Source organism: Meleagris gallopavo, chromosome 1, assembly GCF_000146605.3.
Source record: "Meleagris gallopavo isolate NT-WF06-2002-E0010 breed Aviagen turkey brand Nicholas breeding stock chromosome 1, Turkey_5.1, whole genome shotgun sequence".
In the NCBI taxonomy this organism is placed as follows: domain Eukaryota; kingdom Metazoa; phylum Chordata; class Aves; order Galliformes; family Phasianidae; genus Meleagris; species Meleagris gallopavo.
The window spans coordinates 126,728,096-126,751,369 of NC_015011.2; the positions used below are offsets into that span (position 1 = coordinate 126,728,096).

The 23,274-nt window shown below is 38.4% G+C and overlaps 2 protein-coding genes across 3 annotated transcripts in view; both read left to right on the plus strand.

The window, feature by feature from the left end:
- Positions 1-58: 58 nt before the first annotated feature.
- LOC104916246 (dehydrogenase/reductase SDR family member on chromosome X-like) lies at positions 59-14,525 on the plus strand. 2 transcript variants are annotated; one of them, XR_004162340.1, is made up of 2 exons: positions 59-2,177; positions 14,063-14,175. XR_004162340.1 is itself a non-coding variant. In XM_031557565.1 (2 exons), the coding sequence occupies exons 1-2, from the start codon at positions 6,315-6,317 to the stop codon at positions 14,258-14,260; spliced, it is 315 nt and encodes a 104-aa protein (XP_031413425.1). In that variant the 5' UTR covers positions 6,277-6,314; the 3' UTR covers positions 14,261-14,525. The 2 variants fall into 2 exon arrangements, 1 of the variants encoding a protein (XP_031413425.1); XM_031557565.1 differs by lacking the exon at positions 59-2,177 and adding an exon at positions 6,277-6,431 and having other exon boundaries at positions 14,063-14,525.
- Positions 14,526-18,570: 4,045 nt separating this feature from the next.
- LOC100547097 (dehydrogenase/reductase SDR family member on chromosome X-like) overlaps positions 18,571-23,274 on the plus strand; it is a 56,640-nt gene continuing 51,936 nt past the window's right edge. The window contains exon 1 of the mRNA XM_031557505.1: positions 18,571-18,691. Within this exon, the coding sequence (XP_031413365.1) occupies positions 18,571-18,691 (121 nt within the window). The remainder of the gene's footprint in view (positions 18,692-23,274) is intronic.

Genomic DNA, 23,274 nt, shown 5'->3' on the forward strand with positions numbered 1-23,274 from the left:
GCATCCACAACCTCCTTGGGCAACCTGTTCCAGTGTGTCACCACCCTCCGAGTGAAAAACTTTTTCTTATTGACACCTTCTGGGGTGTCAATAATTATTTGTGAATTGGAATCATTTTTTCCTCAAAACAGAGCATGACTCTTGAAATACAGCCACTACCTATCGATTAGCTCTGTGGTCATTTTCAAGCATCAGTGAGTACAGTAAAAATAAGTAGCATTTATTTTATACCGCTGCATAAGCTTCGTACATTGCTCATTAATAACTGAAAGGAGTCTTTATTTTTTTTTATTTTTCAATTATTGCACAGACCACATTGACATTTTCAGTAGCAATAGGTCCCGGGATAAACACAAAATTCTTTAAGGGTGTTTTTTTTTTGCTGATGGTGTTTTCTTTTGTTTTTCCTTATTTGTTTTGATTGAGGTTATAAGCGTTCTGCTCTTTGAGGACAGTGCTGCAATGAAGTGGACATATTTGTCACTGTGTGGTGTTAATGCAATTTCCTGTTTTTCCCACTATATGACTCTCCTTTTAATCTTACTAGTGGTTAATATGCCGTTTTATTTTTTGGTTAAATGAAGAGTCCTGAGATTCAGCAAGGAGAAAATAATTAAAACTATTTGTTTCGCACAGGCTGTCAGCAGCTATTAGGGATTAGACAAATATAAATTAAGTTTTCCCCTGCCCCCAGCCATGGTACAGACTTTGCAAAGTTCACAAACAACTGTAATCCTCTTTTATTGAGCATGGATTTGAAAGTAAAGGTCAGTTATGTTTTGGTCACTAAGGAGTTTGTACAGTTGCTGAAGACCAAGTGTTTAGGTTATTTTTAAGAGTTGAGTTTATTTTTATATAAAAAGTGTGCTTGTTGTCTGGGCAGCTCATACCTCGGGAAGGACAGCACACTCAGAGAGATGCTGGCATGTGCAGGTGGTCCCCACACACTGCCACCAGCCCTACAGCCTTGTGATGCAACGTGCTGTGACTGGAGCGGCCAGGCTGTTGCAGGGCATGTTGGAAGGGCAGGTAGAGAAATGGGTGGAAGTTTAGACTGCAGATGTGTTTTGCATACCACCCGGGAAGCAGAGCCCTAGTCTCGTCTGGAACAGCTCGATTCCACAGCAGAGCACGTATTTAATAACAATAGGCAGCTTCAGAACTGTGCAGACTTGCAGGGGAAGAGCAGAATTTTAAGCGAGCCGCGGGAAGCGCAAGAGGACTGGGGCAGGGCTGCCCAGCTCTGGCAGTCTGCGCTGGCAGCCAAGTCTCTGCTCAGACCTCAGCCTTTATTTCGGGGAGTTAAAAGCAGCGAGCAAACCCCGGCAGGTTTCTGCATTAATTCCTCTGGAAATTTTCCCGGAAAACAAGTTTCATAATCTGCAACATTGCTGTTTGCAGCACATCACCAAGCACGGGCAGGGACGGCTCTTCAATTGGAATCACAAGGCGAACATGCATGTGCAGCAAAAAGACGTTACCAAAGAATTCCATATGAGCTCCCTAAACAAAGCAAATTACTTCAACACCAGATGAGTCTGTAGCGTGTATTTATTGAACCAGAGAACCTGGCAGTATTTATTTCCCACTCTAAACAACTGCTCTAACCTCGTAGTAAGACCTGTGAATAAAAGCACAGAAACTCTCCTGGAGCTCTTAATAAAATGAAAAGGTTAATTCTCACCGCATTACTCTGGCTATTGACAATTCCACAAACATAAAAGTCTCTGGGTTATTTTGTACAGTATCTCAGGCCATAAGCTGCCTCTGCCCTTAGTCAATCCAGTACCAAAACCCCAGGCTTTTCATAAAGTAATGGCTCCATGTGCTACTTTAATGATGATTTACCAAACAACTTAGAAATAAATCTGGATATTAACATGAACAACCTTACTGGATAGTAAAAGTCTGAGTATTCCTACTTGTTAGTAATAAGCAACCTTCAGGACATCCCACTTCCTTGCTTCCTTTTATCTATTCCATTGGCAAGAACTGCTTTTTTTTCTCTTTTTTCCAATTTGTAAATTTATACAAAGGCTCCCAAGGCTAACATCTCCCTCTGCGATACAAAAAACAATTTTCCCTTCTTTCAGATTGTTTAGCCAATTAAATGTGATGGATTCAAGCTCACAAGGAACTGTGGTCAAGATGGAAGATGATTCCATTTCAGACCTTAGGTAACTGAGAATTTGCGTGTTTTCTCCATTTATAATAAGCTCTATGGTAAAAGATGAGATGCCTCAAATCTGGTTTGACATAATTTTAGAAACATGACTAATCTCATTGAAATCAATAGCTCTATTTGCATGTCTGAAGTTACACGCATTTTTTGGGCACTTCACATTTCCAACCATTGGTAGGTTCCTTAGCGCACAGTAAAGAGCCTCGGGGTGGACTGATTTAAACAAAGCCACTTATGTTGCAGAGCTTAAACCCACCTTCACTCAAAGACAACCAAGAGGCTTGATTTGAATAATCAAATTCAGTCTTCCTTTGCGTTTGCTTTTTTAGTTTGTTGAAAGTAGGTTGACTCTGGTGGGTTAGTAAGCTTTATGTTATGCTGATTTGCAACTGAATATAGTTTTCGCCTTTAAATTTAGTACTTCTCTTGGGTAACCAAAAGGAGGATGAGCTATGTAGACATCTCCGTAATTGTATGGCCTCAGAATATATCTGTGATTTCATGCATTCTGTTCTGATAGAAAATGGGAAATGCTAGTTTTGTTTATGAGATGAATAATTCTTTATTTTACAAGCTCTATCACGTGAAAGATGAGTGCAATTAAAATGAAGATAACTGTCATTTTTTAAAGGATTTTATTACTTAAACAGGAATACCTTGAACTTATTGGATACATATTTTTCATCAAATATCATCAGAGACTTATCATCAGAGGACGTATAATCTGTAATTATTTACTGATTCTGTTTACTGTTTGTGTCAGAAAGAAAATACGAGCCACTCTCTCTTATTTATATTCTAACATTCCTGTAGAAGATAAGTCAACTCTTCCTGTTTTCCCTCTTTGTAACAAATAACTCCCTTGATTATATTTTTTCAGTTTATTGTTCCAGATTAAATGCTGAAGTTGATAGCAACTGGAATTAAAGGAAACATTCGTTTGCAGAACAAAATCCCTTTCCTCCTCATCACCTTTGTCTTCCAGTTTAGGTTTCTTCCCCTTCTATTCTATATCCTAGTTTAAGAAATGTTGTAAAATTATCATTTAAACACTCTTAACCGTTCTGAAAACAGAAACTCAGATCAGTTGGAGCATGGACAGTGCTAAAAAAAAAAACGTTTGAGAAACATGTAGATCTTGTATTGAGAGACATGGTTTCGTGGGAAATATTGATGATAGGTGGACGATTGGACTGGATGATCTTAGAGATCTTTTCCAGCCTTGGTGTTTCTGTGATTCTAAATGGCATTTGGATATCTGCTTGAAACTTTTTCCTTCAGCCAGAACAGGCTCTTGCAGGAATATCTCACATCAATCCTTCAGAAAGACTAAGAATCAGTAAAAGCAGAAAGGAAGTGATGGCTGCAATCCAGGGTGAGGACAGGACATCTGGAGAAATATTCCCCATTGTGCTTATCCAGGAAGGAATTTCCACCTTCTCACCACAACCTCAGTGCCAGCAGGAGTCCTGGGAAATACTTGGCTTCTATAACTGCACTGGGCACGGGACTGTTCTGTTCTTCTAGAGACCAGAGCCTGTGAAACAGTTAGTCTGTTAAATTTGGGTTTATCTCATTTCATCGTGCTCTGTACGTCTTAAGCTTTTTGATCTCATCATAGCTTGTAAAGAAATTTCTGTGTTGTGGTTCTTTTAAAGATTTAGGAGTTCCATTCATTTCTGTCCAGAGTGCTTATAAGCAGTAAAAAAAAAATTAGCAATCCTGATAAAAAAAAAAAACTTGTAAAGTTGGTGATAAAAGTGTCAGCTTCCATTTTCATAGAAGGGCAGAGTGACTCGTCAAAAATTAAACAGAAAGTAATAGATTTAAGGTAAAGGTAGGGGCCTACATCTCAGAAGTAGCCATGTATAGAATTATAGAATCATAGAATTGCTCAGGTTGGAAAAGACCTTAAAGATCATCAATTCCAACTGCAACCTAACCAAACTACCCTAACTCTAACAACCCTCCACTAAATCATGTCCCTGAGCACCACATCCAAATCGTTTTTAAACACGTTCAAGGATGGTGACTCAACCACCTCCCTGGGAAGCCTATTCCAGTGCTTAAAAGATTTGTTTTCAGCAAAAGCCAAGACTTTGCATTAGCCTTTGGGTAAGAAAATAAGTTGTTCAAAAGTATACGCTCCGAGGACCATCATCTTCAGCATCAGAAGCTGTGTCTTCCACTGCCTACATCCGATTAAAAAGGCAGCTGCCATTTCAAATACAAGCAAACACTTTTGCATGCTTTTCTATGTTCCCCAAAAGCTAGCCTCTTTTGTAAGAATTCAGCAAACTGAAGATGACCCATGGGCTGGTATGAAATAATGCATTAGGGAACTAAAGCTCTACAGCCTTCACGGTTGTTTGTTGTTGTAAGTCCTCTTTAATTTTGATATATTTACATCTTGATTCATATTTAAATTGTTTCCAACTAAAAGAAATTGGTTGCATGTTATTAAATGAGGCCACTACCTATCAAAGAAGTTGCTTCTGTAAGAGAGTTGTTGGAGGGAGGTGCAGTCTTACATTCTAATTTATATTTCTGAGATAGTAATAGTTCAAAACCCAGCAGAGCTAAAGCCTTGCATAGCTAATAAAAAATAACAAGATGGTTCCTTAGCTTTTTTTCTAGCATGAATACTAAGTTGTAATTAAGCATTCTTAGTTAATGATAGATCAGTCTGCATCTAGGAATGTAGAAGATTATACTGAATTGCTCACGTGATACTGTAGTAATGGCCGTAGAACTGGTGGTTAACAAAGAAACTGTATCCAGTCTAGATTAAGATTTGTCCTGTCCCAGTAGATCACTCTGGCTGTCTGTTCATAGAGATATTGCAGAAAATGTCAGATTATGTAAATGTACCCAGGATAGTTCTGAGTGATTTAAATGTATCCTCATCAGTAGGTAATTCCTGGGCATCACTTGCTTTCCAGATGGAGTGCCACGCTCCCAGAAGCATCTTCAGCATTTTGTGAAGTCTGCTGGCTTTTTCCTCCTGCTGTTGCCTGCCATCTTTCCAGCAAGTGGCTGTCTCTGCTGGATGCTCATACAGTGCCTGGGGCAACAGGGTCCTATTTGTCAAACTTTGCTTGCTGTTACTGAGCTCAGGAAAGTAACAAGTGTAATGCAACTTGAGTGGCTTCGGTGCTATCTTATTTCTGACTTTGAAGACTTTGCTGTCTGCTGCAACATGAGCTTAGAAATCAACATGCAGGTGAAGTAAGCTTCCTCGGTGCACTTGACAAAATGAACAAAGGATTCAGTTATGATTAATGACTTTGACCTGAAATTTCAACTCCCTGCAGTTATGTAAAGTTGAGTTCTTGCTTCTGGTTTGAAAACTGCTTAAAATTAAACATTGTTCTTCTAGTTCTTCATTCCAATGGCTTAGAAAACGCAAAGTGTAAATCAGAAAACGCTCACTCAAATCACTGGGGCAATGTTGCACTTGTAGGTTAGAGAGATTCCATTTGAAATTAAGACATCTAAATTTATTTTTGTTCATTTAGGCATCTGCAAGTGAATTCCGTGTTGAAGCTGATATTTGCAGCCAGTGTAGATTTCTTTCAATAGGGCCCAGAAAGCTGGCCAGCCAACAAGGGCTTTGTTATGCTGCCTGATAGCATAAGCATCTGATGCTACTTGAGGTGACACGCGAGGTCCTGCTCAGTCTGAAGCAGCTGCATTGGAAGAGGCGGGCTCACGGCTGTAGCTGCCGTTGTCCTCAGTAAACCTTTGCTCGTGTTTTGAGTCTGACAGAAGAGCCATCCCAGGGCTCCAGCTGCTTGGCAATTTTCCAGCAAAGCAGATTTCTCGGAAAGCATTGCCCTGACACGAAAACAAAGTGAAATCTTCCACCGATGACACCATCAAAAGATTCACTGGAAATCGAGCATTCAAGCCTGCATCCCTGCCTGTTTCTTGGGTCCAAAGGCTGACCCCAGCAGTGTGACCCCAGTCCAACCAAGAGGGTTTCTTTCTTCCGTGGGCTACATTGTCTCCTGGCCTCTCAGTCACCTACCTTGGGCCTGATGCGAAGAAGAGGAGGGCCTTCTGAGTCCCTCAGTCTATCTGGATTTTTTGGAAATATCTTTCCAGGAAAATTGGGTTCAATAGGAAGAAAATGAGAGATTCAGGATTTGATACTCTTGAGTCTATTTGCCAGGCATCTCTGCTTCTTTTCTTTATAGCAGCTCATGCTAGGGTGCTGAGAGAAAAGCTTCTCTCTTTCCCAGAAAAGGTATGAATTATTTATATTATAAAAGCTCCTTTCCTTCAGCATTTTTATTTTTATTTTTATTTTGTTTGAAAACTGCTTTGTCTTCTTAATTCATCAGTGTTTCACCTTCTTTTATATATTAATATCCATGTTTCAAAATGATTACTATATAGCCACAGCACTGACAGGAGAAAGGCTTTATGTTTTGCACTTGCCATTTCTGTTTGCAGTTGCTGTCTTTTTTAAAGATGAAATCTAGAGAGTTTTATTATGGCACGAATTTGCAAGTTATGGTCCGGGGAGAAATTAATTTGATGGTGCTGGCTGGCTCTCCAGGAAGAGCCATATATTCAATAAAATTTCTTTATCTTGTTTGGGTCTATAATCAAGGCAGAAATCAGATAGAAATGGAACAATAGTGAGCTACGTAGGAAAGAATAGGAAGAAAGACAGAACACAGATGGCAACCAGGACATTTAGTAACAGTAGAGAGTTGTCAAAAGCTGTGCTGCAGACCTTTGGTGGCACTGACCTGGAGATCTGACAGTTGATCCTGGCCACAGGTGTTATCAGGACCTACATCCAGCTGCTACACATTATTTACCAAAGATTGCTGAGCACACCTTGCACCCTTGTAATGGTTTCCATTCTACTCTTTGTTTTCAGCACTGCCTGTTTCAGCTGATACATTTCAGCTGATTAGTTTTAGCTTAAATTTCCAAAGCAGCAATTGCTTTAGGAGGTTTAGACACTGCCAAAGTTACAAGAAGAGTGTTGAGAGCGCTTAGCCCATACTCTGTGACATTAGAGCAACTTCTGTTATTTCACCCCCCAGTCTTGCATCCTTAAGTAATCTCTTCTTGCATTGATTGGCTAATTCACAGATCCTGGTAATCAGTGCTACCTGGAACACAAGTAATTTGTTTTTCACTGTTTGTCTGTTTTTGTTTTTTGGTTGTTTTTTTTCTTTCTTTTTTTTTTTTTTGCCTTAATATTCATGGGAACACTATCCCAGCTTTCCCATTTTTGAATGTTTTCTAACTATTCCATGTGCTTTGCCTTATTTCTTGAGAGTCAAATGATGCATTAAGGATGAGTGGATCTCACCCCACCATTAAGTGCCAGCAAGTAGGTAAATGACTTTTTTAAACTAAATAGCAGTAATTTCATGTTCTCCTTCCTGTTGATAAGCCCCACTATGTGTATTGGTAGTTGTGCTCTGTGGTCCCAGATGATTCATCTAGTGAGGTGTATGTTCAGCTTTTCAGTGCAGAGGCAAGTCAGCAAAATACCAACATTGCAAAAGCATTACCAGAACGAGCAACTTTGAGAAAAGTAAAGAAACCTCGACAAAAGTATCCAAGTATCCAGGCTTATTTAGTGACTTATTTAGTGCTTGCTATGTCTTCACAGCTGGAAGCTGGAAACATGTTGCTATCTAGAAACATGTCTTCTCATTACCTGAGCGAGGAGTGGTGTGATGAGAGCTTACCTGTTTAGAAAAGAGAGGGCACAAAGTAAACCCCTTGAAGCTCTCTGCAAAAGCACTGAACGTCCCTTTAGCTCATCAGCCCACGAGCAGATTTTCCATATTAACTGAAAACTGAATGATGTAATCAATGTGAGCACATGAGATATCACAACCATTATGAAACTAGTGTGGATGAATATCTTCTCACCAGCCTATTTAGTACTACTGTTGCTGGGGGATTTTCCACCAATTTTTACTGTTGTGCAAAATGTATGTATAAAGGTGTTTTAGCATGTTTTACCTCTGCATTATGTCATTTGCCAGCACTCCAGACAGTTCTGGGTGCACGTCTGACTGTTTGGCTCCTCATTCCTTTACCTCAAAATGCAACAGCAATGTCAGTCAGTTTGCCAGCTGCTTCCCGCTTTCCATTCTCTTTGCTCAACCCTTTCAACTCCCATCTCTCATGATGGCAACATCCTGAAGTCATTAAATATGAACCAAATACCTAAAGGGAGCCAACAAACAGGAGGGGAATCAACTCTTTGAAAGGGTAGATAACAGCAGGAGGAGGGGAAATGGTTTGAAGTTGAGGGAGGGAAGATTTAGGTAGGATGTCAGGGGGAAGTTCTTTACAGAGAGAGTGGTGAGGTGCTGGAACAGGCTGCCCAGAGAGGTTGTGGATGCCCCATCCCTGGAGGTGTTCAAGGCCAGATTGGATGGGACCCTGGGCAACCTGGTCTAGTATTAAATGGGGAGGTTGGTGGCCCTGCCTGTGGCAGGGGGGTTGGAGATTCATGATTCTTGAGGTCTTTCCAACCCTGGCCATTCTGTGACTCTGTGATTCTGTAAATATTATGAAATGATTGACTAGGATGAGGGAGCAGTGGGTGAAGCTATTCCACAATAATAGTCCTACCCTTCTGATACAAAGTTCTGTATCCCTTCTGCTTTTTCAGTCATATGGCCAACTCTATCAGTCAGTATAATTTGAAGTACATAAATGTTGTCCATTTAAATTATTCATCATTGCACTTAAGACATGTAGCAAGTTGCTTGTAGACACTAAAATTATTACTGGAAAAATGTGTGGATTTTTGCATGGGAAACATAGGAGCCTGTTAGCTTTGTTTCCTGTCAAATTTCCTATGGTTTCCAATGGACATACTGTGCAGCCTGGAGATTTGTAGTAGTACTGTCTGCCCAGAACTCTGAGCCATGAATCCAGATGTGGGGAGAACGGGATGAGTACTGGGATAATGTATTGCCATCATATATAACTGATGCAGTCACATGATTTCCAAAGAGTTAAGCTGTTGTGCTGTTGTTGGCAAATGAAATGGATTTTGTGATGACAGAGCTGACCATCGTCAGCTAACACATTCTGTGAGCACTAGCACCTAGCACTGACGAGATTACATGGCACTTAAAAGTCTGTTAACTGGCAAGTCTTTAAGAAAAAAAAACAAAACGTTTTTGATATATATCCCAGTTTTGCACAGAACAGAATATTCCATTTGATACTGAAAAAAAATTATTCTGTGTTGATCATTTACTCTTACCATTGACAAATACATGAGTAAAATAATGACATAACAGGGCTTCTTTAAAACAGCATCTTCTTTGGGCATAAACAATGCCAAAACAATGTGTAGAGAATATATTTTGCTTAAAAAATAGTTTAGTGCAAAATGATATGAACATAACTTTATCAATACTGTAACAAACAAAAGGAATCACAGATGCAGAATTTCATTCAGAAAAACGTTAAGCATAAACCAGTTCTACTTAGATATGACAAACATATTAATTGCAATTGTTTGGGTACTAATAATAATTTGAAAACAAAAAGCAATATAAAAAAAAAAAGTTTAACACAAATTGGTAACTGAAGGCTGTAGAAGCATTGTATAATTTATAGAAATCCCTCTTGTCCTAAGTCCATCCAACTCATGAATAAGATGTTACTGATCCTATATGAAATATGTATTATTTTCTTACTCCTTTTTTTCTAATTCTGATAAAGTGCAGAGAATCCTCTGTGATTGGAATGGTACTTGTTCTCACTGCTTGCCTGCTGACAGCTTTTGGTAATACTTAATAGTTACAAAGAGAGGAACTCTTTCCTGTCTGTGTAGGGCATCATAGCAAACATCCTGGGTTTTGTAGGTCATAGTGTTCAACCAGTAGCAGGCAATTTCTCTAGCCTTCCATCAGATGCTCTGTGTTCTAGAAGGTACCTAAGCATAGGTTAGATGTGTTTCTAGTCTCTTGCTTGTGTCCATTTTCTTTTCAAGAGTTTTATGGTTCATCTTTTACTGAGATATCAGATAAAATAAAACCTATGAGGTTCCCAGGAGAATTGGCAACTAGGAGCAGTGCTTCCACTGCTAGAACAACTAATCCTGCTCCCTGTCTGGATACTCATGAAATGCTCCAGTAGCTGCACATTGTTCCGCATTTCTTTCTTCCCATGAGTTTCTCAGGAACCCATAAAAAGGCAGGACCTGTGCAAGTGCCTGTGTGTCTCTGTGTGTTGCTGTTGTTGTGTTGGTGTGCAGTAGATCCAACACTTTGGAAAAGAATCTTGGCTGTACATAGGCAGGTGGATGTAGGGTGGAGTTACCCTTCCAGCCTCTGAAAACAGGTAAGTCATCCACCCAGCAAAATGGCCAGGGCACTTCTGACATAGGGCTTCCTTTTTACCTTTATTAAAACAAAAAGGATGCCAGAACAGCAGAGAGGTCTTCAAGTAAGTTAACGTTAAATTTTTCATCATTAATTAAGCACTCCAAAAATGGGTTAAGACAATTAATTAATCATACATATGCATTTCTGCTCCCCTTTGCACTGGAAATATTGTTTTCCTCTAACTTGAATTAGTATGCACTAATTACTTGATATATTGTAGTATATTTTCCCCTTTGTGTTTAGGTAATTACTGTCAGCAACAGCTGGTAGAAGGTTCCCAGTACAGTACCTGTATACCCAGTAAATTGAAAGTTTGCACTGGATTATGCTCAGCATAATAGATATGGTGCACAGGATGAGAAACAAATTAAATCTTGTGAAAATTTACAAGATGGTGATGATATCTCTGTGCTTATAAGACTGTTTGCAGTGTCCATGTAAGCACATTTGATATGCCCTAGAATCATAAAATGTCTTGGGTTGGAAGGGGAATCCCCTGCCATGGGCAGAGCTGCCCCCTACCAGCTCAGGTTGTCCATCCAACCCAGCCTTGAATGCCTCCAGGAATGGGGCACCACAGCTTCTTTGGACAGCTTGTGCCACTGCCTCACCACCTTATGTGTGAAAATTTTTTTCCTAATATCCAATCTAAGTCTCCCTCTTTTAGTTTAAAAGTGATCCCCCTTGTCCTATCACTATCTCCCCATGTAAAAAGTTGGTCTCTGTTGAGTTTATAAGATACCTTTAAGTACTGGAAGGCTGCAATTAGGTCTACTTGGAGCTTTCTCTTCTCCAAGCTGAACAAGCCCAAGTCCATCAGCCTGTCCTCACAGGAGTGCTGCTCCAGCCCACTGATCATCTCCATGGCCCTCCTCTGGACACACTCCAACAGCTCTGTGTCTTTCTTGTGCTGAGGACTCAGCATCGTCTGACACTTCTCTGTATTTTCTTTATACTGAAGAATAAGAAAGAGTTTGCGGTACAAAGTAGTTTGGTAAATATTTACTGCAGCTGCATGAACAAAACCGACAACAGACTTTCAATCCATGTATAATCTTTATTTAACCTTTTGGTGGGGAACTTTCCTGACATATAAAGAAAATTAAAATCTTTATATGTCTTGAAAAACCTGTGAGACCCTTTCCATTGAATTAGTAAGGGCACATGATATTTCTGACACTATGGGAAGATACATGTAGATGACACTCTGCTTATAATACCATAATCACAGAATTCTGCCCACAGACATTCACAATGTTTTTTAAAGCATTTTGGTTATGAGCTGCTGTCATTAAGATTTGCAAGTCATTGACATTGACATTTATACTTGTTTGTGCTGGAGAGCTGTTGAAGTCTGGAACATAATGTCCAGTGAACCATTGCATGAAGTAATGGTTTATCTGTGTCACTGGATTTTTAATTAAAGCACAGCAGAATGTTACAAACTTTGGTTTTTTTTTCTGTCATCTAGAATAAATGAAATAAAATGAGAATGCTTATATTCACCTTTGCTCTTCTTCTTTACAATATTAAGATATTTTATATCTCACCATAACTGATTATGATAGTAGCCACTGTGTGTTTTTGTCTACAAGCAGAAGCCACTTTTTAGAGACATCCTAACCCTAAAAAGATGTATGCATGATATAACTTTATGTTGTTTAAATAATCTGCTGGATGTGAATAGCACTATTTTCCATATAATAAAGAAGAGTGAAGTAGTAGCAACAGAGTACTAAACTGAGATACAGAAGGAAGCACTTTGTAAATGTTCAGTTTCTCTAGATGGTATTTCACAGTATAGCAGTCTTCTTAAAAAAAAATACTTCAGAAGTCACCTGGACCTAACATACTGGTTTTGCAACATACTGACTGATATTTTGCTGAGAGAATAGTCCTCTGGATAGATGATCATAGAATCATAGAATGATTCGTCATTTTATTTCATTAGATGGTATTTTTAAATGGGAGATGCTCTGTTTTTGTGATAATTGATAGTAGAAACTAAACTGTCTGTTACATGGCCACTGAAGGAACGTATGGTAGATTAATATTTCTTAGCAGCCTATTGGCATCAGTAGTTTTTCCTTCAGCTTAAACACCTTTGGACAGGGACTTGGCATGTGACCTGTGGGACATGTGTATTGAAACAAAGTGTGGCTCTGGGCATGGAAGTGCCTCAACAGAGTTTCTTCTTCAGCAATTCCCATTTTGGGTAATGATGTACCTCTCGTCGTGCAGGGAACTTGTTTTCTTCAGAGGTGCTGAGAGTGCTGTGCCCCAGTGGCATCCAGGGAGGTCTCCGTTTGGACAACCTTGCCTTACTGTGTTGTTTGGCATGGCTCTGATTTAACTGTAACTGAGGCCAAATGCCAGATGCATCATATATACTAATGATTATTGAAAAACTGTGCTGTATTTAGTGTGCAGTGAGAAAACAGATGGGCTGTTTCCTTTTAAAATTATCTGAACTTTGCCACAAAAAGCTTCAAATGATCTTTTTTTTTTTTTTGCTAATCGCTGAGTAACCTATTAAATACTGTCTCATTCATCAAGTGAGTTCTTCACATAAAGACATCCTGTCAGGTGCAGCAGACAAAGCAACAAACAGCATTGGTACTATTAATGAATCATAGAATGATATTGCAAGGATTGTAAAATAACCTTGTTATCTAGCAGACACTGATCATAACTGTATGATTTATAAAAACAAAATGTATAAAATGTGTTGTAAATATGTCCTCCACTGAAGGAAAATAAATGCCATTGAAATCAATTCAGTAAGCTACATCATCCTTCTGAAGACAAAATGGGAGGGAATGTTTTACATATCCTTGGGATGAAAGGAGTTATCACTCTCAGCTATTTGTTTGTTAATGTTCATTTAATACTCATGCTTTATCAGACATCATAAATCTTTCACTATTTTACTTTATGACACTGCAGAACTCTGATATTTATGCTCTGTGTAAAATGTAATTCCCTGGTTTACCTGCCTGCTTGGATTGAACTGGCGAAGCTTAAATTGCTTTTGTGCTTTTTACCATACTTTGCTCATGTCACATTGTTGTAGTGAACACATTGTGCATACAGCACAGCGTTCATATTCTTAAGGCAGAGTACAGGCCTTTTCTTCCTTGCAAAGAATAAGTAATTGCACTTGGATTTTAATATTTGTGTTTGCTTTTGGGTTTTTTAGCTTTAACTGTGAAAACTCAGTAATTTTGTGTGCTGCATCTGACTAAATCTTGAAAAAATGGACCAGAGTTTCCCGTGTACCTGTTCTGTGGATTTAAGCTATAACAAAATAGTGCTGTGGCAAAAATGGTTCTGTACTCTGCTGGTTTGATAGATGGCATTCTCATCATTACCAGCTTGAGGTTATGTTGAAAAACAAGGGAAACTAATTGTCACTGGTAAGATCCTTTGGCAAAACAGAAGTCTTTTATTGTACCTCTATTGAGTTTGTTTTTTGTTGTTTGTTCTGCAGACTCCAGAAGAAGGAGCCTCTACAACCATCTATGCAGCAGTATCACCTGACATGGAAGGAGTTGGCGGCTGCTACCTTTACAATGAGGAAAGGACAAAATCAGCTGACGTAGCATATGATGAGGAGCTGCAAAGAAGGCTCTGGACAGAAAGCTGCAAGATGGTTGGGATTTCTGATGAATCCAGCAGAGCTCCCTAGAAGAAGCCACTTACAGCTGAGTAAATGAAATACATTGGCAAGCATCTAAGGTGAATTCTTGCAGCATCAGTCATCATCCTGGAAGTCACCGATCAGTCCCAAAGGCAAACATGAACAGCTCTGTTCTTCACTCAAACCCCTAGTCTGCTAGGGTGTAGGGGGAATATTCCCACTGAAAGATGTATGTGGTTGGTTTTAAATCTAACCATCAGTTTTGTAAATCATGATGTTTCAGTCCGTGATTAAAATACAATCTTTAACCTTGTGCAGAGTTGAGTTTTCGTCTTTTGTTCAACAAGAGAATACTTTCCCTGGTGAGCACTCTGTATCTATGGCATCTTGAACTTAAGCCACCTTTGTACATACAGTTTACTCTTTCATAATCAGTTTTAAAACTTACAGCTTCTTTCCTTAAGCTTCATTAATCTTTAAGACTCTTTATACTGAATGTCAGTTCATTCTAATTCAGACATCTGGCATTCATTATAATTATATTGTTTCTATCATAACATTAGTTTTATATGTCAAATTTTATCCAGAGGTTTTAAGTGAAAATGAGAACAAAAAAAAATATGTAAAATCGTACGGTCTTAAGACAGGATGTGGAATTTAAGTGTTTTCAGATGAGGTTTAAATAAGAACCTGAAGTATGAGGAAGGGATCAAATGTCAAAATGATGACATGCATTGTGGCAGAGGGTGCAGTTAGATTGTTGTCTCTGTAGTGGGCATAGATTACTTTTCTCAGTTTCTCCTGAGCCTATGTAAACTTGTTTCTTGCCTTTTCTTTAGCAAGGAGGTTCACTCATCTACCCCTTGTTAGATGAAGAGTCATTTCCTTTGGTTATATTAAACCTGGTTCATATGAGTTTCAAGACTAAAGTTGGTGATTTGCAAAAGACATCGAACAGTGCTGTCCACCTCATCTGTGTTGCTAAGGGTTTTGGAGTTTGAGACTTTCAGTGTGTCTTCTTCAGGTTGTTTCTAATTCATACTGAAAAATAGTCTATGCTTACTCACTTGAGTTACTTACACAGAAGTGACAGGATATTTTTCATTTAATTATGCATCTCTCTCCTAAGAATTCCTAACAGATAATTGGGTTTTTTTGCTGTTTTTTTTTTTTTACTGTTATTGGGAGTGGAACTGATATTTTTTTATGGAGCTATATTTGATAAACCCCAAATTTCTTTCCTGAGATTGGCCAGCTCAGATACTACTTGTTCTGAATAGTGAGTTCAGTTCTACCTGTATATGCCATTCAAGAAAGATGTTCACATCTATGAAGTGAGGAACAAAACTGATATGTGACAGTACAGTTTGAGATCCTACAAGCTCAAATAACTATAAGACAGAAATGGATTGACGATAGTTCAACATTTTAACTGTAAAGGTGATAAAGTATTGGAATAACTTCTTGTCAAGTTTAGAAGTTGCCCCCAAATTTCTCTCCTCAGCAGAAGAAACTTTCCAAGCATGAATGGATTCTGTGACTAGGGAACCTGAACTCATGCTGTTAACTGCCTTCTCCCATGTCATTAATTTTAGGTATTGTCTGGAAAAGCAGCACAATCCTATAAATTCCATCACATTTCCTTTTTTAAGATACACACGATGATGGAAAGCAATAGGTAGATGTAAAGCTTATATTTACTTTGAAGTATTGAAAATCACTGCATGACAGAACTAAATGCAAAAATACTGTTGTGCTCTCATTTGCAGCAGATCACAAACAATATAAATGCGTTTCTATGCACTGAACCCCAGAATAATATCTCCTTTGGGCTTTTATGCTCAGACCTGGTGCTTCACTGACCATATCTCCAGTCTTTGGTTTAGAGAGAAATCCCATCTGACAGAAAGAAAGCATGCTGACATGCCCATAGAATAGCAAGGAGATGACAAGACAAAAAACAGTATGAACAACGAAAAGAAGATGAGAATGAAAATAATAAAAATCTGAAGGAGAGCATATTTCCCCTCTGAATTAAGTAATGCATGATTTATTTCTGTCTCCTTGGAGTTAGTATGTACGTGGGTTAGCAGCAGGAAGTTTATCACTCACTCACTATAGCACTTTCTCCGTATGACTGGCTGACTTTTTTTTGGTAACTGAATGTAGTGTTTGTGAAATGTGCCAGACTGACACCCTGGGAACTAAAATCCTCTGTTTATTCACGGATCGTGCACAGGATGCACTAAGCCTGCTAGACAGCCAACATTTTCATGTTGCCATAGCATTCCCACAGAGCATCACTGCTGCTAGAAGTATGTCTAGGATTACTCAAATTAGATAGAACCAAATTACCTTCAAGATTAACTCTATCAAATCTACACAATATTTAAACAACCAGTTTCATAGAATCATAAAATGGCTTGGGTTGGAAGGCTCATCACCAAGGATCATCAAGTTCCAACCCCACTGCCACAGGCAGGACCACCAATCTCCAAATCTGGTACTAGACCAGGTTCCCAGGGCCCTATCTGACCTGGTCTTGTGCACCTCCAGAGACCGAGTATCCACAGCCTCTCTGGGCAGGACCTCACCACCCTCTCTGTGAAGAACAGAGTAGCATAAGGAATGGTAAAATAGCAAATACTAAAGGGAATTAGCCACTCTTTCAATGTACTCTGAACCAGTCTGTTAGTAGTCTCAGTCCCATGAAATCTGTTTTAATGGCATTGAAAACAATTTGCGTGAACCAGGAATGCAGATTACAGATTGTGCCTGAAAGAGGGAAAACTAGAACAGTGCAGCGCAATGAAGTTATAGTTGAGCTAATTGTAAAAGCATTATCTTAAGAACTTGGTGAACTGTGTCTACTTTGCAGTGTCATATAAGCATATGAGCTTGTCTTGAGCAAAATCCAGTGTTGTTATAAAGTCTTACATGTCACTATGAGTCCTCCCATTTGACAGCTGGAAAAATCCAATTTAATCCTTAGCATATCTATTTAGGAATAAACACGTATATATATGTACCATATAGAAGCAAGACAATGATTTTACATCTGCATACAGCAATGCTAAGAATTCCTTGACACTCTACATTTCAAGAACATGGAATTTTTGAAGACTGGAGAAGCCTGTTTTTTACTTCACAGAAGATATGGCTTAGAGATGGCTTCAGTCCTTATGGGAGATACGCATATGTATGCAACAAACAAATAAAACCCGACCTGAGAACTTTTCAATCTTGCAAAGAAAGGTAAATCAGAGTTCAATCATTGTAAATTGAAGTTGGGCAAACTAACCTTACAATAGGAAAATAGATCGTCTCTCTATGAGAGCAATTACATATTGGAACACACAGGTCTGATAACTGAAGATAATGAAAGGATATCTCTATTCCTTAAAAGGCAAGGAGGCCAGGTAGACTTCTAAGCAAAGTAGGTCAGTCACATGGAAGTCATACATCGATTTCCCTCAAGTCCAAAATGAGAGCACTTATTTCTACTTGTATGAGGGTGGCACATTGTTCACGCTTTTAAAGTGGATATTTCCGTATCAGTACTCACCCAAAATAATGCTTAATTCAGAAATCCAGATGTAGCCTCACCAGGGAGGGAGAGGGAGGATCACTTTCCTCGACCTGCTGGCCATATGCTTTTTAATGCACCCTGGGATACCACTGACCTCCTTGGCTGCAAGGGCACACTGCTGGCTTATGGCCAACCTGCTGCCCACCAGGACACCCAGATCCCTCTCTGCAGAGCTCCTCTCCAGCAGCTGAGCCCCTAACCTGTACTGATGCTATTTAGACAATGTTACTTAAAGAGTGAACCTGCATAGATAATAAATAATGTGTTAACTTTTATGTCAATTAACTAGTTCATTTGCAAACTGTGGGGAAACTATGTACTGAAAGAATAAGTGCTGTTATTCACACAAAACAAGGTAGATGAATCTTTGCTTGAAGTTCAAAATTGATTGAAGCCCTAAATGTGGTACCTCTAGCCACACTTCCACAATGTTTTGTAAATATTTAAAAATTATTGTTCAGTTTTTGCACAACTATCAATTGCTATGGTATACCATATAAAAAAGGAACCTTATTACTTGTCTTCAGAATTGCTATTGCATCTTCCAAATGCACAGTGATATTAGTGCTAAATATAAAAATACATGGCAGATATTTAATTAATTCCTCATCCTAAATAAGCTATGATCATGCAAAGTTTGGCTTTTGTACAGTTCAGGCATGAGAATGTCCTTGCTCATTCCGTGAGATGATTCATGTTCCAGCTGACACCACAGAAAGACAAAATCAGATCCCAGTGAAATTAACATGAAATTTGTCGCAGATAAGACATGGATAAATATCTGAGATCCCTGAGATATGATTTGAAAGTGGTGGAGGTTGAGGGAATTGACCAATCTGCAACAGCAGAAGAGGCCAATACAAAATGTGAATTGCACAACATAAGGCCAGGCAAGACAATAAGACATTTTAAGAATAACTGTTTGAAGGTAATTGTATTCCTTCTTAAAACAAAACTGTGCTTCAGCAATACACTTGAAGTAGCTGTGTGGCACACTGGGTACAACAGGGAGATAAAGTATTTAGAGATAAACTCTCTAGGTTCAAAAAATATGTAGAAGTACTAATTTATATTTTGAAGAGTATCCCTGATGTCTATTTGAGGGCTTAACCAAATAATATTCCATATCACCTGTAAAATCTTTTAAATAAAAACCATAGATGAGCAAATATCAGACTTTTGAGAAGAGTGAAACAATTTGAAGGTGGTGAGTGTGCAGAATTGAAACACGTTGCCACTGGTATTATTAAAAAGTCAGCAAAGATGTCAGTATGGGACTCAAAACAAGCAGAATCGCAGAATCCTTGTCTATGGAGACACTAGAGCAGACTTGGGATTTAGCACATTTCTCTTAGCTTGCCTGCAAAGTAGTCTTGAGCATTGCCAAGAAGAAAACATAGCAGCAGCCAAGTGTGCTGTTTCCAGATCTGTGTAGTTGTTAGCTTCCGTATTGCACCCATCAATGCTTGTTAGCATCTCTCTTTTTGGAAATGGAGCCAAGCCAAGAATTCCTTTCTCACAAGCACTCAAGAGCCACAGAAGAATCAAAAGATAGCAGCGACCTTTATGTATTTCGACAAAAGCCATGCAGATTGAAACCAATCACTTTAAAGTGAAAGATGACTTAATCCCAGGTGGAAAAAAAAAAAAGGCTGTATCATTTCTTGAGTGATATTTTACCTGTTCACCATTTTATATATAGAATGCAAAGCAAACAACATTATGATGGTAAGCAGGCTTATATCTTTCCTAAGGAGTATAAAACAGGAAATAGCCTACCTTCTATCTTTTCACTGCTGGAATTCTCGATAAGACTTCAGTGTACCATCACTACAAAGCAGATTCATTTTACATATTTATCTTCCCTTTTCTGAAACCACTAACAAAACTAGTTTCAGCTTGCCGTGTCTATGGAACTCATGGTATAGTCCATACTGACCTGCATATGTTAAATATGTATGATGTATCTAAGGCATCTTTAATAAGAAAAAAAGAGAAAAACAGGTTATTTTTGAGAATTGCAACAGAACTAATGCCCAAATACTTCATTATTTTCCCAGGGAAATCTTCTATTGAAGTCAGTCTCAGTTCTTCAGAAGAAAACCCAGACTACGTTCAATAAAGTTAATGTAAAATATTTACAGAGAACTTCTCCCTCAGCTGCGCTGTACATCTCTGCTGAAGTTAATGAGACATCCCAGAGTCACTGGAGAAAGACATGTCACTTAATAGCAGAATAAGCTATAAAAACCTTGTATCATTTAAATTTGATAATGCCTTGGAACATTATATCTAGAGTGAAAGCACCTTCATGCTTGCATTGATGTATTAAAGCTCTCTCTTTGTCTCGAAGAGATTAATCTAAGAAAATGTGCAATCTAAAAATTCCTCTCATACAACTATATTGAGAGAAGAGCATAGCATTCATTTCACTTACACTAAATCATCTAAAAGCAGGATAGATAGCCAGACAGTTAGGCTCCATCTGCCTATTATACTGAGTGTAATACTTCTGAGGGACAATTCCTCTGGCCTGTTTTAGTGTTAAATGAGACATGTGCTAGAGATGCCATCTTTGTGGCTGACCACAGAGGGAAAATAGACAAGTGGCCTAAAGTAAACACCTAGCACCTGTAAATTGTCGAAATCTTGTTGGGTCAGGCAGCTTTAAATGGAACCTGACTGCCTAAGAATACAGCTTTTCATTTATATGATTGTTTCTTCCATAGTTTCTTAGCTCAAAAGATACAATAGCAGTCTTCTGTTGTGATCTTCAATGCAACAAAGATCTGGTGAAATATATCACCTTGGATATGTTTTTCCAGTCATAAATTGTGCCCAGTTTAAAAACTTGAGCTTTATTTCACATCTGGGCAGAGGTAGCTTTTCAGCTATTTATTTAATCCACTTACACTTTCATCTGCTGGGCTGTAGAACCTATATTCTCATCTCTGTGAAGATGGCTTGATAGGGAAGAAGTCATCTTGTGGCATTTTTCGATAATCAACCTTGATTAAGCTCTATGAATCTTTCATAAAAAATTATGTTTTATATCTTATCTTATAATCGTTTTGTTGTCTCTTTATGAATCTGGTACAATTTTTCAACTTCCTGCCTTCAGGACCTGAAAAGCTATTTTTGACATACGCAGGTAGTATAACCACACTAGTCAGTTTATTTTTTCTCTGTTCCTACACCCCAAGCCATACAAACTTTCTTGCCTAAAACACCTCAGTAGAGCTTTAAGCTTTTTTCAGGCCCATAAAGCCCAATAAATACAACCCACTTTATTTGTTTCAAGATGTATGGTCTCATAGAACTCAGAACACTTCTTTTATCATGATTTATTTCCACAGTTAAAGCCCTAAATTTGCACTAAAGAATGCCTGAGCAGGTTTTGGAGCTGTTGATTCAGGAGGTGCAACAGGGTTTGAGCATCAGAGCACTGACATCATGAAAAAATGCCATAGTTCAGCAATTAAAGCCATAAATAAAGGAATAGTCCTGCCTTATCTGGAACATAAATAATTTCACTAAATCAGCCATTTTATTCATTTTTATGATTACTTCTCTTATTTCAGGGAATTTCCCTGAAGATATTTCTCTTATCTCAGCCAGGATTTGCTGTGTAAATGCACATTTCTCTGCACCTGTGAGGTGAAGTGATCTCAATTACACAACACTTCAGCACAGCGCTGAAGCTTCAGCAGCTTGGCTACAAACTTTGGCCCTAGCAATGATTTTGAGAAGCAAATTAGGATCTCGGAGATCTCCTTTTTAATCTAAGTCCCCATCTTCGTTTTTCATCTCTCTTTCTCTTCCTTAACCAGCTTCTCTGCTCCTCTGTGCTTGTGGAAGATGCCTCCCAAAGCTGATGGAAACAAGTTGTTTTTCCACCCATCAACTTGGCATGACAGCTCTGATCATGACACTGTAACTCCCTCTCGCCCCCCTAGATCTTATTCCTGAATGCTGAGTTTAGGCCAAAGATTCACAGCTTCTCTGCTTGTTAGGAGGAGGAGTATTACCACCTATTTTATAGGACTGTAAACCATTTCATACCTCATATGCTTAATATGTTCATACCTGTTACTGCATTTATCACCCTTCTTCTCGTGGAACTTCTTTACTACCTGTGAGCATTCCAGGGAAGAGTGAAAATATAGTGGTCATACAGCATCTGAGGAGAAATTCTGTATGCAAGGAGATCAGAAAGGTTATTTTATTTTATTTTATTTTTGAAATAGTTCAGACAGATTAGATGACATTAAGTATTTTAGATTATATTGGACAATATTGAAAAGGTAATGGAAACATTAACTATTAAAATTGTTAAATACCTGATTTCCCAGAACATGTGAAATATCAGTAGACTAAAGTATAACATTGTGTGATTAGAAAAATAGTTTTAAATTTGAAGTGATTTTTCCCAACATGGCTGTGTTCCTCATATTTTTACTCTGTACAAAATACAGCATTTTCAAAATATTTTTTTTATTATTTTTTTAACAAGCTAAAGGAAGAGGCCTTTAAGTGAAAGAGACATCTTTCATTCCATGCTGAAAATAATATTATTCTTCTTTTGAAATTTTGCTTTGAAGAGATTTTTCTTTTGACAAAGATGACTTGAAGACCTGAGCTGTTGGAGAGGATTCAGAACACAGAGGTCTTCCTTCCTGATGACACTGCTAGGGCCCAAGAAGACCCAGATCGGAAGATACAGCACGTGGTTTTTTTTCTTCTCTCTCTTCACTATTTTCAGTTGTGATGGCTACATGAGAAGAAAATAAGAGGAGGAAATGTATGGGAAAACGTGCTTCCAATTGAACAGAGCAAAAAGGAAAGAACAGGTATCCAAATCTTCTTCAGAAAAAGCTCTTCATATCAGTTTGGAAGAGGTCTTTGAAGAGCAGCCTTACAGGTCACAAGACTTGGGAAGTTCAGTCTCAGTTATATGACTTACCCTCTCTTAACATGAGAGATTCATAGTTTCCATGATCGTCCAAACTCCATTTCACAATAGCTGGAAACACAAGGAGACTACTGTGTTCAGTACAGTTGGAATAGTCAAATTCTGTGTGTTACCCTTTTGCAATGCCAACCTCTTAATTCATTGACAAATTCATGCAAACTCATTTTTGTTATTTTTCAAAGGCTCAGAGGTCAGGAAAGATCTCCATGATCATCTGAACAATCTTGACACTTAAGTATCCCTAGAGTACTTTTAGAAAGGTTCTGATCCCATTAAGTCCTGCATATCCTGAATTCTTCTAAAGCAAACATCAGGTCTTGGTAATAGGTTAGACTACATTTGTAATTTTTTTCCTTTCCCTTAAGCTCTATAAACCTACATGACCTAATTCCCCCAAGAACAGATGTTTTGGGACGTTGCAGTCAGACTATTCATCATATCCATTCAGAAACGACATTAGTATAAAAGCATGTTTGAACATAGTGGTGTAGTAAGGAAATT

Coding starts and splice junctions, on each gene's coding strand:
- LOC104916246 (XM_031557565.1), top strand. CDS start 6,315: ATGAGAGATTCAGGATTTGATACTCTTGAGTCTATTTGCCAGGCATCT. Junction 6,432..14,062: donor TTCTCTCTTTCCCAGAAAAG/GTATGAATTATT, acceptor TTTGTTCTGCAG/ACTCCAGAAGAAGGAGCCTC.